General features: G+C 40.4%; 1 protein-coding gene across 1 annotated transcript; it reads right to left on the bottom strand.

Moving 5' to 3' along the window:
• Positions 1-3,725: 3,725 nt before the first annotated feature.
• Positions 3,726-15,068, bottom strand: LOC134447648 (E3 ubiquitin-protein ligase TRIM35-like). The gene is made up of 7 exons (XM_063197217.1): positions 14,612-15,068; positions 13,373-14,033; positions 12,046-12,141; positions 11,362-11,592; positions 9,509-9,531; positions 9,306-9,424; positions 3,726-7,855 (listed from the first exon to the last, which is right to left on the bottom strand). The coding sequence occupies exons 2-7, from the start codon at positions 13,781-13,783 to the stop codon at positions 7,146-7,148; spliced, it is 1,590 nt and encodes a 529-aa protein (XP_063053287.1). The 5' UTR covers positions 13,784-14,033; positions 14,612-15,068; the 3' UTR covers positions 3,726-7,145.
• Between the last annotated feature and the right edge of the window lie 4,410 nt (positions 15,069-19,478).

The following is a 19,478-nucleotide window of genomic DNA, read 5'->3' as shown; positions in this document are numbered from 1 at the left end:
CCTACTCGGTGCAAAACAATACTCATAGCACCAGAGAAAAATGCCATGTTGTAAAAATGGCATATAGCCTATATTCAATTTCAGTTCACTGCTCAGTAGGCCTAGGCCTATTACATGAAACTTCAATAAAGCTCATCCACATGCACGTCACAAAACAATAAACCAGGCGGCGGGACTTTCGATTATATTCCCTCCAAAAATGTCCGCATGTCACAAAAAACAGTTATTTGCATTGTCCGTAATTATACCAAACTAAAAAAGTATTCCCGTAGGCTAGAAGAAATCAAGTCTTCAGATGCTATAATCCTCGTTACAAAACTGAAACAAAAATGCCAGCACAAATATTACCTATAGCCTACCTATTTTTGCATTGCGAGCTGTCCACGTGTGTGGTGCTAGGGGCGAAATGTGCACTGGCAGCACTCGTCGTTGAGTTTGGGAGATGTGGATGCATGTCTCCCGCTGCCCGTCAACGTCTAAAGACAATGTCTCGTGATAGTGGTGGGAAATGCAATGTCATCTCATAATCATCTCATATGCGATGTAGGCTATAATCTCGAAGCGTGCATACGATTTCATCTTGGCCAGTCAGAGATGGCACCAGTTTTTTTAAATGGCTGCACCCTGTGCGCCGGGAAGGCTGTTTTCTTAAAACTAATAAAGAAACCTGCTTCATCATTGGCGGGTATGCAGTGACTTAACTGTTTGCGCAAGAGCCTCCAGTATAAGCACCTGTTCGGCGTGATCTAGCACAGTCGCAACCTCGCGCATGCAACTCCATTAAAACGTGGACTTCGGTATGAGGTCTATTCTGAGCAATATGAACCAATCGAGTCGGCTTTGCTATTAAGCAAAATACTTCACTTATGTATACTTTACTAAGAGGTATTTTGTGTAGGCCTAATATTTGGAGACATCACCTTTCCCTTTCTGCAAAGCGCTTTCGGGAAGCACGTCTCTCTCTCTCTCTCTCTCTCTCTCTCTCTCTCTCTCTCTCTCTCTCTCTCTCTCTCATACACATGCCAACTCGTCCAACTCTTCGCAAGACGACGGCTATGTTTAATGTCACATGGCTTGTCTTGTTGGATAGGCTACCAGGCAAACTTGCAAGCACCTTAAGTTTCGATTGGAGAGGAGGCATTTAAATGTTACAATTTAGGCTATTAAAGTAGGCATCGCCTACACACGTTCCGAATTTTTTTGAACTTTAACACGTTGTGCAAAATGAGTAATTTAAAGCGCACCGGTTACTAAACGAGGCCGGGGCCGGTGTCTATTTTTCCGATTTTTCACAACACCCGGTTACAAAACGAGGCCGGCTACAAATCGAGGAAATAGGCCTACGGTAGCCTAATAACGGTCTGGCACACCCTCATGGCGCTGCTGCAGCGCATTGACATGGAGGAAACCTACAAAAAATAGTATTATTTTAAATAATAAAATGGTTCAGACGGTATCTGGTGGATACTGCCACTGTTTAAGGCCATTTAACTTGTTGAAATTTAGCCTATAGGTCTGGAAAGGTGTTACAATATTATAATCTGGCCTATTCTCTGCGGTGCTTAGTATGTCTGTAGAACGCGGCGACTCCCTCTATCTACGTCGGATTCTAAATGTTTGTTTAAAAGAAGCCGCCGTTATTTTTGACAAAGTTTTCTGAAAATGTTGTTTATGCAATAATTCGGTATTTTGACATATATCACATCTAAATTTATGTATTGAGGTTCTTAAAATGAGATTTAGTGGTGTTTAACCTGCAAGTTACACTTTAAGCTATATCAGACACATATCATTTGAATGATCTTTATTGAACTTAATATACTTGAACTTGAACATAAAACCCAAGGGGGAAAACAGGATAGGCTACTGTGCTGTCATACCCAAGATTAAGTTACCTGTGGTGAGATTGAAATTATTACCAGCCACAGCTAAGTTTTACCAGTATTTGCCTGGTTGGCTAGTGCTAATGTCAAGCCCTGACACACACACACACACACACACACACACACACACACACACACACACACACACACACACACACACACACACACACACACACACACACCCTACTAGGCTATAGGACTACAATAAACAGCCGTGGGGGAAGAAAGAGACCACTTACGTTTAGCCTATCAATTAAGGAAATTAAAATGAAAGAGACCAATTCTTTTTTTCTGATTTTACTACGTGTTGTTTCTCTCTACAAACTAGCTAACCTAGTTTTCGACCTAATTTCTCATTTCAAAATATTGCGTGATGTGATGTGACATTTTCAGACAATTTAGTACATTTGTTTTCAAACCTAGAACGGTCCATAAGGCAACAACAAANCTCAGTGTTACAGGTGGAGTGTGTAGGCCTATATTTTTTAGCAGTATTCCAGAATGTATGCAGCCCATGATGCATAAATCTTTCTCTGTCATGAATATTGTATGCAGCCCATTCACAAATTCATCTTTGTCATGAATATTTGAATTTCTACCACCAGTAATCAATTTCTAAGTTTTCATTACGGCTTCTCAATGTGTACACTTATTTGGAATTATCAGCCATAGACATGCATGTATGAAGACATATTTGGAAAAAAAACACACTCTGGCCTGACCAGGCCAATATTATATATATATTATATAAGATCAAATGTATCAATAGCAATAATAGGATTTGTATAGCACATCATTATACATAACTGTCATTCAATGTACTAAAGAGAAAAGAACGAGAAGAGACAGGAAAAATATATTGTAACACGTACTGTATGATAGAGAGCAGATAACTATGACCTTACTATTACCAGAGGCAGATGAAAATAAAGTTTTTAATTTCTTTTGAAAACATATATGTTGGGGCCGTTCTAATTTGGAGAGGAAGCTGGTTCCAGCATTTAGCAGCTGCAGCATAATGACTAAATGCCATTTCACGCTGTCTGAATTTTACCCTAGGCTCAACTAGTAGAGGAGACTGACAACCTATACATCATTTTAAACTACAGTAGGAATGATATGTTTAGAATATTCATTCCTTTGAATTAATTCATTTGAATACTTAACGGGACACTGTGTGAGATTTTTAGTTTTTTATTGCCCATTCACTAAAGTTACCTTTTTCATGAATACTTACCACCACCATCAAATTCTAAGTATTCATTACGACTGGAAAAATTGCACTTTTCATACATGAAAAGGGGGATCTTCTCCATGGTCCGCCATTTTGAATTTCCGAAAATAGCCATTTTTAGCTACAAAAATGACTCTACTTGGACCATACTAGAAAATATTTGTTTATTACTTAGTAAACTTTCATGTAAATTTCAAATTTGGTGATAGCCAACCCAGTTTCAATGAACAGCATAGTTGCAGTACCTTTTTTGACCATTTCCTGCACAGTGTCCCTTTAAAGTGATACTGTCCCATTTTTGGAAATGAGCTTATTTTACACCTCCCCTTGAGTCAAATAATAGGGTTTTACCATTCTCCTGTACTTTCAACTGTTCTCTGGGTATGGCAGTGTAAATTTTACCTCCAAGCTAGTAGTCAACATTGAGTCCTATGAAACCAGCTGGCGGCTAACTGGTCTCATAGGACTCAATGTTAACTGCTAGCTTGGAGGTAAAATTTGCATTGCCATACCCAGGGAACGGTTGTACACTTATAAATAAACGGTAAAACCCTATTATGTAACTCAAGGGGAGGTGTACAATAAGCTTATTTCCAAAAATGGGACAGTATCACTTTAAGGACAGTTATAAAATGTTCTCCCGATATATTGCTGCTGACTATATCTACAGACCACCAAGACTTTCTCCTCCTCTTTTCCTTGAGGGATTCGGGGACCTTCTGTCTACTATTTGCTTGGACTTTGATAGTCTTATAATAACAGGTAATTTTAATTTGCATGTCGATGATCCAGAAAATGTGTATGCTAACAAATTTCTGTCTCTTATTGATACCTTCAACCTAACTCAGGATGTTCACATAGCCACGCACTCTAAGAGACACACTCTCTACCTTTTTATTATAAAAGGTGTCAAAGTTCAAATTACTGTGGAGGACTCAGCTTTCAGTGATCCTCTGTTTGTATTTGCTGATGTTTATATGTTCCCACCGCTTCAGAATAAGGTTGCTACTGTACGAAAGAGATTAATTAATGACGGCACGGCAGCTCTCTTTGAACAAGTACTCTCTGAAACTCAAAGTCAAACTTCGCACATCGTGTGCAGATGACCTAATGGCTAACTTTAACAGTGACACACGTTATGGATGTCATCGCCCGCTTTAAAAGCAAAAAATAAGCGTTCATCAAAAGGCGCCATGGAAAACGAATACTGCAGTTACCGTAAGCTAACTAAGCGAAATTGTAGAAAGGCTGAAAGACAATGGCATGAATATTAACTTCAGGTCCACTATCAGGTCTACAGAGACATGCTCCATGAATACAACTGGGTAATAGCTAAAGCAAGACAGTCTTTTTTTCTCTGACTTAATTAACAGAAATGTGAATAATGCCTGTGTATTATTTGGTACTGTGGACAAGTTAAAGGGGCATTCCACCGGTGGAGACATGAATATGTACTGAAAGTGGGTCATATACTCAGTATAACAGTAGCATAAATTTCTAATTTGGTGCCTTCTTGACCGAGAAAAGGCAGAAAATGACTTTTTAGTGCTTGTGGATTTGTGACAACAATCCCCATAATGCATTGTAATGCTCAAGTTCCACACGGCACACCCAGGCAGCTCTGCCAGTGACTTACTGGAGCCTCAATGCCAGTGATTTCAAAAGCACTGGCACACTGATCTGTGATAGGTCTGTTAGCGCATTAGGTCCAACCTCCTATGGGTGGGGTTGAAAGGGTGGGAAAAAGGCTTGTAGTCTCAACAGAAATCCACCTCTCTTACACTTCCTCCTACAATGATGCAAAATGACGATTTTTACATCATTGTAGAAGGAAGTGTTGAGAGGTGAATACGGATTCCTCCTGTCTCAGGGGGAATTGAGAGAGTGTTGCACGACCATTCAAAAGTATGACTGGGTGTCTAGCAATGGAAAGCCTGATGAAAATGGGTGGAGTGTCCCTTTAACTAATCCTCAAGGACAAATGCCCTCGGACCTTCTCTCAGTTAGCAAATGCAACAAATTTGCATCCTTTTTAAAAGGCAAGATTGATAAAATATGTACTATAATAGGCTCTCAGATGCAAAAAAAAATCTAAAATTGGATCAATTTAATCTTAACTTAATGACAACCTTTAGTCCAGTTGACTCTGACACCCTCAAGCAAATAGTACAAAGTCTCAGTTCCTCTACGTCTGATCTAGATATCCTTCCCACAGCTTTTTTCAAATCTATTCTCCATCTTATATCAGATGAGGAGCTTTGCATTATCAATACCTTTCTACAGACTGGAATTTTCCCCTCAGCCCTGAAGAAAGCAGTTGTTAAACCAGGCAGCCGTGGCCTAGTGGTTAGAGAGTTGGCCTTTCAGTCTAGGGGTTGTAGGTTTGAATCCCACCTGACCTTACACTAAATCTCCATCCATGGCTAAAGTGCCCCTGAGCAAGGCATCCAACCCCACATTGCTCCAGACACTGTAATCAATACCCTGAAAAATAATAACTATAAGACGCTTTGAATAAAATCAAAGCGTCAGCTAAATGTAATGTAATGTTAAACCCCATCTGAAAAAGAATAACCTTGATGCCTCCGTCCTCAATAACTACAGACCCATTTCAAATGTACCATTTATTGGAAAAATAATGGAGAAAATAAAATTAAGTGTCTTCCTGTCATGTAATAGGCTTTTGCACAAACCATAGTACTGAAACAGCCCTCATTACATTTTTAAATGACATTCACATGAACGCTGATGCTGGCAATTCATCAGTCTTGGTGCTTTTGGATCTTAGCGCGGCATTTGACACAGTCGACCACTGCATACTGCTGCATCGACTCGAGCACTCGGTGGGTCTCTCTGGGGCAGTTATTGAGTGGTTAAATTCCTACCTAAAACAAAGACGTTTCTCTGTCACAATAGGTAGCCATACCTCCTCACTGATGCACTGGAACTGTGGGGTACCCCAGGGGTCCATCTTAGGGCCGTTGCTTTTTATCCTTTACATGCTGCCTTTAGGGCAAATCACCAACAGTTACTCTGTCAACTACCATAGCTATGTGGATGACAAACAGCTCTACCTGGCCTTGTCACTTAATGACTATGCCCCCTTCAATCACTCTATGACTGTATTGATCAAGTAAACAACTGATATGTCTAAACATTTTCTCAAATGAAACAAAGACAAGACTGAGGTTATATTATTTGGAACAAAGAAGGAGAGGGTAAAGATTGCCACTATGCTGGAAGCAAAGAATACTGTCAAAAACATTGGCGTCATTATTGATAGTGAACTTAAACAGTCACATGAAAGCCATTGCCAAGTCCGCATTTTTTCATCCTATGTCTAATGTCTATACAGGATCTGGAAAGACTACCTGTAGTACATGCTTTTATTTCAAGTAAGATTGACTATTGCAACAGTGTCTATACAGGCCTCCCCATGAAGACTATTAAACAGCTCCAATGCATCCAAAATGCAGCTGCAAGGCTCCTTACAAGAACAAAAAGATTTGACCACATCACACCAAATTTTAGGTCCTTGCACTGACTCCCGGTGAGGTATCGAATTGGTTTTAAGGCACAATTGCTTGTTTTTAAGTCTTAAAATGGGTTGGGGCCCAGCGGCCTTAGGGATGTGTTTCTGTTTTACACACCGACTACTAGGCACCTTAGGTCCTTAGAACATAACCTCCTGTTTTTACCTAGAATCAATACAAAGTATGGAGAGGCTGCTTTTAGTTTTTAAGCTGTAAGGCTCTGGAACCAGCTTCCTGATGATATTAAAAGTGCACCAACAACACAATGTTTTAAAACTAGACTTAAGACGGAACTTTGAACCGATGCATTCTCTTAGATATTTAATGGGCTTTTCTTTATTTTCTTCTTGTTTTGATCCTTGCCTCTTTTATCTTGTATTTATCTACACTAACTTGTGCTTTTATCATCTTTTACCACACTTCTTGCATTGCTATTGTTATTTGCTTTTGTGTTTTTGTTTTTGCATGGTTTTTATCACTGTAGAGCACATTGAATTACAGTGTCCCTGAAATGAGCTTTAGAATAAAAATGGCCTCTTGCCTTGCCTTTTCACTGGCCTCTTGCTTTGCCTTTTCACTTGCAGACAAATCACTTGGGGGATTTTCACTCGACGCATTTTCACTTGGGGCCTTCATTGACTCTAGAATCTCCTCCTCTGAACATGGAATTGCGGTTGCAACTATGGACAGATCAAATGGGGTAAGTTTGATGGCAGTGCTACAGCAATCAGTCTCTGTGCTGAAGAATGGGTACACCTTCTCGTTATTGAAGCCGGTTTTGTACGTGTAGATGTGTCTCTTGTCATCGGAGTCATAGAAAGACAGCCATCCTTTTTCATACTCCAGCTTGACTACGATCTTTGTTGGCCTCTTCTCAATTTTAAACATTGAACCACCGACAGTGAAATTCTCCTCGTCCATCCAGAGTGTCCAAAATCCAAACCTTGGCTCCAGAAACGTCACCTCCTTCCTCTCGCAGGACTCCGCAGCTACCCCGACGCTCCATTTGTGGCGCTTCCCAAGGTCTACCTCCCAGCTGTGTTCGCCCGAGGAGAAGCCTTGTGTGCCCAGCACGTAGACATACCTGGTGAAGCGTTCTGGGTTATCTGGCACTACCTGTTTATCCCTGATCTCCCTTACAACGCTCATATCGTCAGAGATATACAGCCAGCCGTCTGCTGTGTTAGGGTCAAGGAGCACAGGAACTGGAAAACAACAGACAGACACATGGCAAATAGTTAGTATGAATTCAAGTTCAAATTTGGACTTCCACTCACTGTCTACTCTGCCAGTGAGCATTTGCTTGACACAATCCTTTTACGTAACATTGGTCTCAGGAGGACTGAAACATTTTGCTTCACAAACTAGGCCAGTCAATCTAGCTCTAAAAAGGCCCAAACCCGGGACGAATTGCAATAGTAATGGTTCCTACTTTTAAGTGATCCTTAAACCCCCTTGTATCACATATTAAAAATCTACAGCTTTATACGTATGTAATGGAACATGCTTTATTTCAAGGTCAAAGTTGACAGATTTCCCATTCATTTCCCCATAGGGAGACAATATAGGAGATAAAAGGTGAAACATTTTAAACTGTGATATATTCAGTTGAAACTTTCTCAGTTGGTAACTCATATTCAGGCAAACAATTTTTGTATTGCAAGTTTTCTGAAATATGATGATGAAATATGCACATGAGGTCATATGTACTGAAATATGTGATACAATCGATGGTAACAGACCCAAGCAGAAAACAAATTGCAATGGTTCATACATGATATTGATCCTTCAACCCCTCTGCATCACATATTCAGTGGAACATACTTTTCCCAAGGTCAAAAGTATCCGATTTTACCCACTGAATGGCAAAATGCATTGGAAATCTGCTACTTCTGAACTTAAAAAAAGTATGTTCCACTAAAGTGAGGAAGGTAGATTTTTCATATGTGATGTAGGGTGGATTAGGTATCAATTGTTTTGTTTTATGTTTTGCCCGTTGATGCATAATTTATCACATATTTACGTAGATGTGATCTCATTTGCATATATAATCATCATATTTCAGACAACTTGCAATACAATTTGTCATTGCTTGAGTAAATGACTGTGAAAGTTTCAAATTGATATCTCATTGTTTCAAATTTAGCCTATTCCCCTTGTCTGGCGGCAAACGCCATACTAAATCACAAGTGTCCAGCAATTCGAAAAGAATGCGCAAGGCAGCATGGGTACTCCCAGGCTACCATATCCCCAAGTATCTCCTATATTGTCTCCCTATGGGAAATCTCCAACTTTGAACTTGAAAAAAAGTATGTTCCACTAAATATAATGCTGTATATTTTTAATATGTTATTTAGACATACCAAGGGATTACAAAAAACTTTGAATGATTACTATTGCAATTTATTTCTGATAGGACTGTGAAGGTTGACAGGAAGTGAGTGTGGAGAGAGAGATGGGGTAGGGTTGGGAAAAGGCCGTAATTTATCCGTGTGCCCCTAGGCATGCAAGTCAATAAGTGGGGGGCTTAGCGAACTGTGCCACAGCGCCCCCCATGTTTTTGTGTTTTTTACTGTGTTTTTCCCCCTGTGTTCCAGACAAGATGCATTTCAACCAATTAAGCTTTTAAGCATTTACACATTAATTCATACTCACAATATTTCACAGATTTTTTCATCTCCTCCCAAATTTGGTATCTGATGTTACCCGTGTGATTGGCTTTGTTGAAGATGGCACCTGACATCACCTGTGGTTCCTGGAGTTTACACTGGACTCTGTAAGAAAACACAACACTCATGAAACGACACAATATTATTAAATGTCCAGACAAGTGGGGGGGGGAAAAAGCAAATTCTCACCTTTGTTGTGTGATATTGGAGTCCTACAATTGAATAAAGATAGATTGAATTATTAAAACAAACAAGTAACATGTATTTTTAATCAATTAAGTATTTTATCAACTTAATTATCTGTTTATTTCACATCAGGTTTATTATTTTCTCTTTTGACTGTGCCAACTCATTTAATTAATAACAGGATTCAATGATAAACTAGAAGCGCTCAGAGAGTGCAGACCTCTGTCAAGGAAGCTGCTTGATACATTTGACCATGTTACACCCTAAGAATTTCTGCCTTGTTTTTGTGCTGTTCCCACAATTCAATTTCTAGATGGTGAAGAATCTTTTGAAAAGTCCTGGTTCCGGTACGTGGTCCGGATCACCACCAGAATTCAATCACTTGTTCCTTGGGTCATTACTAACAGCTCCACAAAGTGTTGTCCAAATCAGTTGATTAGTTTTTGAGTTATCCTGGTGACAGAATCTTTAAAAGAGTCCTGGTTCTGTTTGTGATCTGGATCACCACCAGAATGTAATCACTTGTTCCTTGGGTCATTACCAACAAACCCAAAAAGTTTCATCCAAAACGGTTAATTCGTTTTTGAGTTATGTTGCTGACAGACAGACAAACAGACAGACAAACCAACGCGACCGAAAACATTACCTCCTTGGCGGAGGTAATTACTGGAATATATCCTTTTCTACACTGTAATAAAAAATATTAAAATTAAATAATAAAATATTAAATTGTACAGTAGTTTCTGAATTGCTGGACATCCAGGACATACACTTAGAAATGTTGTGATAATCTAGTGACAACAACATGTGAGCTTGACCTATCACCACACTGTAAGTTATAGCTAGATAGATTATTTATTTGTCCTTTCGGAAAATTGTACTGTGCCATTTTCAGTGCATTTGATAAAATTACATAGACATTACAATAAACAAAAACACAATAAACAAACACAACCCCCCCATAGGACAAAAAGACAGGTTGACAAAAAACCCAACATAAACACAGTAAAGTGCAGTATTCAGTACCAAAGTGCAATGTGCTATTCAGTCTAAGTTACAGTTGTCTTATTTAGCATAGATATACTAGTACAGGGGTACTCAATTAAAAGTCCCCGAGGGCCAGTTTTTCAAAATTCCTCCCAATAAAGGGCCGGGCCGGGCCGACACGATTTTTTTTTTTTTAAATTTTTCTAAATTATTCGAGGGGCCAAAAATAGATGCCCCGTGGGCCACAAATGGCCTGCGGGCCGCTATTTGAGTATGGGGGTACTAGTAGGTATAAATGATTGGCGGGCTCTGTTTGTCTTAAATGAAGGCATCCTAAACCTCCTACCTGAGGGCAACAACTCATATGCTTGCTGTAAGGGGTGTGAGAGATCCTCACATATGGTATTTGCCTTCTTTACCACCCTTGCTTCAACAGTCATGGCCATGCTATTTAGTGGCTGGCAAGCAATCTTGCTGGCCATGTTGATTATGCAGCTTATTTTTATTAACAACAGACAGGGAGAAGTACCAGGCCACAGAACAGAAACATAAAATGCTCTCAACAAAAGAATGATAAAAAACCCGCATCATATCCCTATCCACTTTAAATTGTCTTAGCTTTCGCATGAAGTACAGTCTCTGCATTTCCTTTTTGTAAATAGTATCGGTGTTACAGCTCCAAGTTAATTTGTCATCTATTACAGTTCCCAAATATTTATAGTTTTTCACCACCTCAATGTCTTCCCCATGTATGACCATGTTCTGATGGGTGTGTCTCCCCGTTCTAAAATCCACAATGAGTTATTTTGTATTTCTTGTATTTGTATTGTAATTTGGCCCTCTTCATTGGCTTAACTTGAGTTTCTCACCTTCAAAAACGCCAGATCGTCTTTTTCAAGATCCACCTGCACACTGGCTACGGCCTTAGTCAGAACATGAACGTGGCCCTTAGCGATCTTCATCTCTCTCTGGATGATCTTCCTCTTCTGCTCCGCCTCCTTCCTCACTGCCTCCAACCGAGCCTCCTCTGACACGCGTAGGAGCTCATGAATGCTCTCAAACTCCTTTTCAATCGCCATCTCAGCTACTTGACCCTTTCTCTGTCGATATGTCAAGTTAAGTCAGCTTTATTGTGAGTCTCTTCATATACACAGGCCATACAAGGAAATTGAAATGATCTTCTCTCTATCCCATGCACAAATATTGACATACACAGGGCTGATATTAATAAGACAGACATAGGAGTGCAAGACAGGACCAATAACCGTGAAGTAATGTAGTAATAAATAACAATTGAAATATTTAACATTTGAAACATTACCATTTAGAATAAAAAAACTAGGCTAATGAAAATGAGAGCAAGGCTAGTGTCCCAAGATATACTGTAGTACACTTGTTACTTGTGTACAGACCATCAAATCTCATCTTTAATCCAGTAGCAAGGGTTCTTACAGTGGAAACCAGAAGTACACTTTTGTAGCTTGGCTCAATAGTAGGTTGTATGGACAAGGGCATTTTTTACATAGTTGAGGTAATTTAACACTGTGGCTCACCTTTAGTTGCCCTGACATAAGCAGATAGCTCTCCTCAACTCCTCTGCCCATCATCAACTGTGACTTGAGTTCATCCAGTTCCAAGGACACTGTGCGCTGAATCAAGATAACAGCAAAATGAATTAACATAGAGCAGGACTTAAGTGCAGTGTAGCCAAATTATTTATTTTCTCTTTTTTTTGGGACAAATATCATGTAAGGTGATGTATGTGTTTTTGGTGATGGTAGGAGAGTATGAGCTCTCGTATGTGTTCAATTACTTTGGGTTGTTAAAGTGGGTTGTTAGTTTATGTCTGAAGTCGTGGATGGTCAGGGCAGCAGTATTCTTGGGGGGTTTGGGGGTGGGGGGATGGGGAGAGCTGGTGAGGATGGTTTCTTTTCCACACTGGACACAATGGGTAGATTTCAAGCTAGTTTCTCCCGTCCTTTCCTCTTGCCTGCAGCCTCTTGTCTCAATGCCCCGCCTCTGTGGAGAAAACTATTACGCTTCCTCGCTGTCAACCTAAGCGGAGCATCTTTTTGGGGGCATTTCCTCCATTCAACATGCTGACTGCTAATGAGATACTGGTCATGACTTTTGAATTGTGCTTTTTGCTTTTTCGAGTTATTGAACTAAACTTTGATCATCAATCACACCAAGCCTTACATCCCGAGGCCACAAACAAAAGGAAAGGACGTGAGGAGGAGTTATGCCCATACTGCCATACCCATACTGCCCTACCAAGGCAAAGTGCAGTAACTACGCCAACAATAAAACTGAGGAAAAGGCCCTCAAAGCCTTGGTATTAGGTTGGATATTGTAGTTACTGCAAATTTGAAACAGCAATATCTCTAAAACGGGACACATTTGGACCCTAAGGCTTTGTCACAAGATAAAAGAGGTGGGTTACACTTTACTTGACACCGACGTCATACATATGACATAACAGTGTCAAAATAGTGTCATGACACAGTCAGAGATGAGTCATAAATACGATGACACTGTCATAAACATTTTATGGTCCTGAAAAGTTGACATTGTTTTGGCTGTCCTTACCACAACCGAATGTCAATGAAAAAGTCATAAAATGTTCATGACACATGCATGACTGAGTAACGACACTGTTATGACACTGTTATGTCATGCGTATGACGCCAGCGTCAAGTAAAGTGTTACCAAGAGGTGTAATGAAGACCATTTTCAGTCTTAACTAAATTTTGACAAAATATTAGTCACTGCACTCTGCCTTTGTACGGTAGCTTGATAGATAGTTGTCAGAAATATCATTGCACGGCATTTGAGTCATATGTCACACATGGGCCCCTCACTGTTATGTACTGTACGTACCTTTATATCTTTCACAAATTCTTTTATACGAATTTTTTCGTGTTCAGAATGCTTCTTGAGAGTCTCACAGCCCTCGCATATCACCCTATCTTCATCTTTGCAATACCACGTTGGCTTCGCTCTGTGTTTGTCGCATGTTACATGCACAGTCTCTTGCGGACTTTCACTGTCTTGCACGTTTCCGAGAAACACGTCGGTGAGTCTCTGCAGGGTTGCGTTTATCTGTGGTTCGTCCACAGGCGCTGGCCTTTCACACACGGGGCACGTCCTGTGCTCATCTTGGTCCCAGGTTTCGCACAGACACGTCTTGCAAAAGCTGTGGTTACATTCTAGGCACACTGGGTTTCTGAATGTCTCCTGGCAGATTTGGCACACCAGGAATTTCTGCAACACCAATGCATCATCCGCCATGCTGTCCAGGAGATGGTGATGGTGGTGGTGTAGGTGGTGTAGGCCCTTGCGATTTGAGTCCCTTTAATTTTAACAGATCAGGAGATGTGTTTTTGGTAGTGTAACCGTTGCTGTGTTGAACTAGCCAGTCAACAGCAACTTCAGATTTGTATTGTGCAATATCTTTGTTGAAAAAAAAAAAAAATCCCAAAACAAACGAAAAAAAGAAGTGTCCACTGTTCAGTGATTTCAGGAAGCTCAATCTGACACACTGTACCAAGAAGAGGGAGACAGAACAGAAAGGAGAGGTCATTGTGCATGTCGTCACTACTACATATGGGTAATCATATTATCCAGGAATAGACAATAGCCTATCATATACAACAGCTTTTAACTGCGGGAGCAAAGAAATTCTGTGTATGTGGGTTAATGTGTGAAGTGTTAACTGCTGAGGTCGTAAATTATCTGTCCGGAAATGAGGGCAAGGTTTGCGGTTTCATCTCAATAATAAATACCTTTAAAATATTATCTTGTGTGATTCCATGAAACACCTAGTTTGATGAGTGATTAATGTACTATTGGAATAGCAATTATCATTCTTATAGCCCTTGGCACGTAGAAGAGCTGTCTTCGGCACATAAATCGACATGATGATCACATGATATAGCCTACAGTACTGCTTATCATTATGTGTTGTGTAGTGAGATTCTTGTAGTCCACTCCTCATGGCGCTCTGTCCAGTACTGCACAACAGCTACAGCACAGCATATGGCAAACTAACCCTGAAACCAACGTCACCACACACAGTGTAGCCTATGATGAAAAACATTGCAGAGCAACAACACATACCTGTGATAGGATCCAAAATAAAGCCTTACTCCTGCTGACGTAGTCCAGTTATTCGTTTTAAAACCCAGATCATTGGTGAATAACAGTTGTGAAGAGGGGGGCGTCCTTTGAGCTCACACGTGAGGGTTGTGTTACTGTAAGCATGTGATCAATGGCCTTCACATATGACTTGACATGCACCTCAGGCAGCCTGTCGCTGTGTGACTTGAAGAAATCTGACCCTCGCCGTATTAGGACTTGGACAGGGTGATACTTGTCAGGTTGTGACGTATGGAACAGCTGCCGGTTCTTTCGGTAGATGCTGTGTGTAGACAGGGAGCAACACTGGCCACTCTGAAGGGCGTGAAGCATTCAAGAGGGCAAGCTTGGGTTTCAGAAAGCCCATTTTTACACTACAGGACAGGCAGCTCAGCTGTGGGCTTGTGTTTGGGCTGAAGCTATATTTAGAGTTTTTAAGAACACACCCGGACAAATGTCAGTGTTTCTTTACTTGAATGGAGCCTTCTTTATTTGATTCGACATTACTTTCAAAACATTTGCGTTATAATAATGCTTTTCCCTTTAATTATGTATTGAACAAAACTCAAACATAGACATTTCAGACTCTTTTCAAAAAGAGAATGGCATCATGGTGATTCAAATGTTTAAAATACAAGTATACTAATGTGACTTAGTTGGATATGTTACAAAGTAGTGATGTTTCTTTTTATAATGCCTGGAAATGGCTGAGATTGTCATAGTTTAGAGTCATTCATGGAAGACATCCTTTATCAATACAATATGCAAAATTACATTACATTACATTTGTCAGACACTTTTATACAAAGCAATTTACAATCATAACATAGGATATAATCATAGCAGGATATAATCATAGCATACAACACTTGCAGACACGTGCGCACGCACACACACACACACACACACACACACACACACACACACACACACACACACACACACACACACACACACACACACACACACGCCTTAGACTCTTTCCTGGGTCAGGGCCAGCTCAGACATTAGAGCAGTAAAGAGTCAAGAAAGCAGGGCCGGTTTTTAGCATAGGCCGGCTAGGCGGTCGCCTAGAGCGCCATGTGAAGAAGGAGCGCCGAAATGCGCTCTCCTATGCGTAATTTTGCGATATGAATTTTTTTTTATGAAGTCGCAATCAACAAAGAGTGGCGAAAGCGCTCCTCACGGCAAAGCGCCCCTCAGCCAATAGTAATATCGCTTCCAACAGTCTCTGGGAAGTCTGTGAACCAATAAACAGACAGTTCTGAGAAAGGGGGCGGGACGAGTGACAGCCTGCGCTCTATTTTGAATTTGGAGACTCACTCGAGAGACAGAGAGGGCAAGCGCAAACAGTAGTGCTGCTCTGCTGGATGGAGATTATTATGTTCTCATTAAACCACTCATTGCATGATGCAGGAGTTTCAGAGGGTGTTTTGGAACTATGTGATTTAATCAGCAACCGTTTGTGATTATTGAAAGCCTAATAGTTATGAGGTTACTATTTGGAATTAGAGAGAAAAAGAGCTTTGTTTTTGATCAGAGAAATCGCTAGTTAGCATGCTAACATTAGCCAAGTATGCCAAGCAATGAAATCCAGTAAAGTAGCTGTTAGTAGCCTACTCACTACTCACTAACACCCACCTGATATCATAATAGGCCTACTTGCTTAGGTTGACAAGCAATGTAAAGTAAGACTGGTGCAATGTTTAAAACAATTTTAGCTGCCATATCTCCTTCCATCCACATGAATTACCTGCTTGTTGTAAGCTTAAAAAACATTAGGCCTACTTTCCAGACCAGAATGACATAGCCTACATTAATCATGTAACAGAACCATGCACAGCAGACAAGTGAGGCTATTTACTATATTTTGTATATTATGAAATTCAATAGCGTGACAGCTCTTCTCCCTTTCTCTCACCCTGTCCCTCCAGTTCAAACACATAGATAGCCCCCTTCTCATTCTCCTACTCACAAATGCACCACTATTTCCAGTACAGAAATGAAATTGGTTTGGAAGACAGCACAAATGTGTAGCTTATTAAAATTGTTATGCTGCCATGCTTTGTGATGCTGTAGGTAGAGTAGATCAATGCAGACCTCCTTGGTAGGCTTATTGTCTACACATGCATTTTACATGCAAATGTACTGTAGGCCTATCACTCTCCTGGCATTTCAATTTCACGTTACAATTCAAACACATTGATAACCTCCCTCTCATCTGGGGTTGGGGGCCCCACCACCATCACATCCAACACACCACACAGTGAAGCTACTTTCATGCGACTCAATCTGATGTGTTGGTCGCCTGTCAAAAAGAACCACAAATCCATTTGATGAAAAACGGTTATTGTTCTTGATGCTATTTAGTTAAGCTTACTACGGATATTACTCTTGTGTTCTGTAAGGTATAAGAAAGGTTATTTTTTCTTTCAAAGGCAAGGCGGGGGGGGGGGGGGCGCCAGAACTCAAACTCGCCTAGGGCACCAAATGAGCCAGAACCGGCCCTGCAAGAAAGAGTCTTTACTTGCTTGCTTGAAGGTTGAGAGAGATGACCCTATAGCCTCCGTCCCAATGACGGACAAGGACAGAGAACAGTTTTGACTCTGTCGCTTTGAGCGACCAGGAGGCAACAGTAGACAGTTGGAGTAGCCCTTTGGCAGGAGCATACAGCCTTAGTATGTCCTTCAGATAAGCTGGGACAGTTTCTGAGCTGTTTTTTTAGGCAATGGGTCAGGACCTTGTACTTGATGATCCGGGCAGTCACTGGCAGCCTGTGTAACTCGATATATAGAGGAGTAACAAGGACCGTTTTGGGTTGAGTGAATACCAAACGTGCCACATCCTAGAGACCATCTGCAGTGGTTTTATTGCCCAAGCAGATAGACCTACCAGGAGGGAGTTGCAGAAGTCTGCGCGGGAGATGACCATGGCCAGTGTTGCCAGATTGGGCGGTTATCCGGCCCAATTGGGCTGCTTGGGATGGCAGTCTGCGGTTAAAAACGGGAAAAATCGGCCATTTGGCGTTTTTTCTGCAGTTTTATGCCCATAGAAACCAATGCAATTTGCTGAAATTGGGCGGAATTTAGCGCTTCCGGACGGTTTTTGAGCACCTTTTGGGCGGGATTTGCTCACACACATCTGGCAACACTGACCATGGCCTGAACCAGTAGTTGTGCTGTGTGTTGGGTCTGATGAACATGTGTGGTGGGATGCAAGTTCAAATCTACTAAGATGTGTTGAGGAGGGTACTGTCCAGGGCTTGACATTAACGTTTTGCTCACCGTCCACAGTGGCTAGTGTTTTTCCATAGTCACTTGCCATCAAGCCTTTTTGTTGTTAGTATTTTTAGACATATTTTCTTCATCATGGTACTTCTAAGCTCAGTAAATGAAGTGATAAGACAAGATGATCAGTGCTATTAACACAATAAAACTACCTACATACAGTATATCAGACAGTCTGAATGATCTTTTGTGAACCTAAATGTAACACAAGGTGCAAAAACAGGATATAGTATGCTACTGAAATATGTCATACCCAAGAAAAAGTTACCTGCCAAATTGGCTAGTGAGATTAAAATTGTTACTAGCCACCTATTTTTGGCCGGTTGGTCAGTGCCAACTCAGTATTTAAGAATAATTATCCATTGTTTGTTCAGCTCGTGTTCTTTCATTTTGTTCATAAAGTTGCCAATCAGAAATTGATTAATATTAAGATAACATGTATTTACCAACTACAGCATTAGTAAATGTCTACTTAACCAGATGTGTTTTTTTGGCCGGCAGGCAGGTGCCAATGCCAACCCTGTCTACCCACACCAGTCCCTACAGTACATCTCATCGGGGCTGCGCCCTGCTCACAGGTGGTGGGTAATGCATGTTGAATTTCATTGTGTGCAATGTGATCTTTGTGGGCTGTGTGATCAAAAGGCAAACAGATGTCACTTTCCATGTACTAATTGGGAGCCTAAAGCACAAGTCAATTTAGAACCTAATCTGTTTTTAAGTGGTTTTTTTTGTTATTATGCTATTATTTCTATTGTATAATTAGATATTATGACTGTTGCAATACTGTTTCTCTGGATTTCCAAATAGATCATTTTATAAATGAAAATACATAGGTAAGTTACATATCAGTTGTTACATACACACATCAACATTTTCCAAAAAGGCATTTGGTTGGGAAGCAAAATACTGTAGAGGTAATGTTGGTCATACAATAATGTACTGTATCTCTCCATAAAGTCTGAAATACAGTACATGTCTGCAAAGCACAGTCGCAGTGTTTGATTAGAATGGAGCTGACTTCAGTTCATTTGCCCTCCAGGATAATGCCGAGTAGATAGGCATTAGTGAGAATCAGGTCCACAGGTATACAGCTGGCTAAATCAAGGGGAATTTCAGATGATGTCATCCTTGAAGAGAAAAAAACAAATATCTGTATGTGTGTGCCCTCTGCTGGACAACTGTGAACTTGGCTTCCTACATTGTCAGAATCAAGGAACATAACCGTTAAAACATGCCCCATCTTTAGACGAGTGATTCTACGATTCCCCTACGCTTTTGGCAAAAGCAAAATGTCAATTATCAGTATTTTTTTTTCAACTAAATGACCTAGATGTTTACATAGTGTATATATTTAAGTTTCCAAACAAACAAATTGCCAAGCTTAATCTTAAATCATTTGATAAATACTCTAATGAAAGCGAACATTTGCTTAATTATTTTGTCAACAGTGTTATGGACAAATACTATGTCATTTCAAACATATATAAAAATACTACAGAGTTGAAACAATATATGTTTGAAAGTGCTTATGTCCCTTAGCAGTAATGTTGTCATTAATC

This window comes from Engraulis encrasicolus, chromosome 4 (genome assembly GCF_034702125.1).
Source record: "Engraulis encrasicolus isolate BLACKSEA-1 chromosome 4, IST_EnEncr_1.0, whole genome shotgun sequence".
Lineage (NCBI taxonomy): Eukaryota > Metazoa > Chordata > Actinopteri > Clupeiformes > Engraulidae > Engraulis > Engraulis encrasicolus.
The sequence above is the reverse complement of the archived record's forward strand: the minus strand, read 5'-3'. Positions and strand labels throughout refer to the sequence as shown.

Excerpts from the sequence above, each read along its gene's own strand:
- LOC134447648 (XM_063197217.1), bottom strand. The coding sequence starts at position 13,783 with ATGGCGGATGATGCATTGGTGTTGCAGAAATTCCTGGTGTGCCAAATC. Across the intron at positions 11,593-12,045 it reads TTATGTCAGGGCAACTAAAG|AGAAAGGGTCAAGTAGCTGA; the intron begins GTGAGCCACAGT and ends ACATATCGACAG. Across the intron at positions 7,856-9,305 it reads GAAAAAATCTGTGAAATATT|TTCCTGTGCTCCTTGACCCT; the intron begins GTGAGTATGAAT and ends GTTGTTTTCCAG.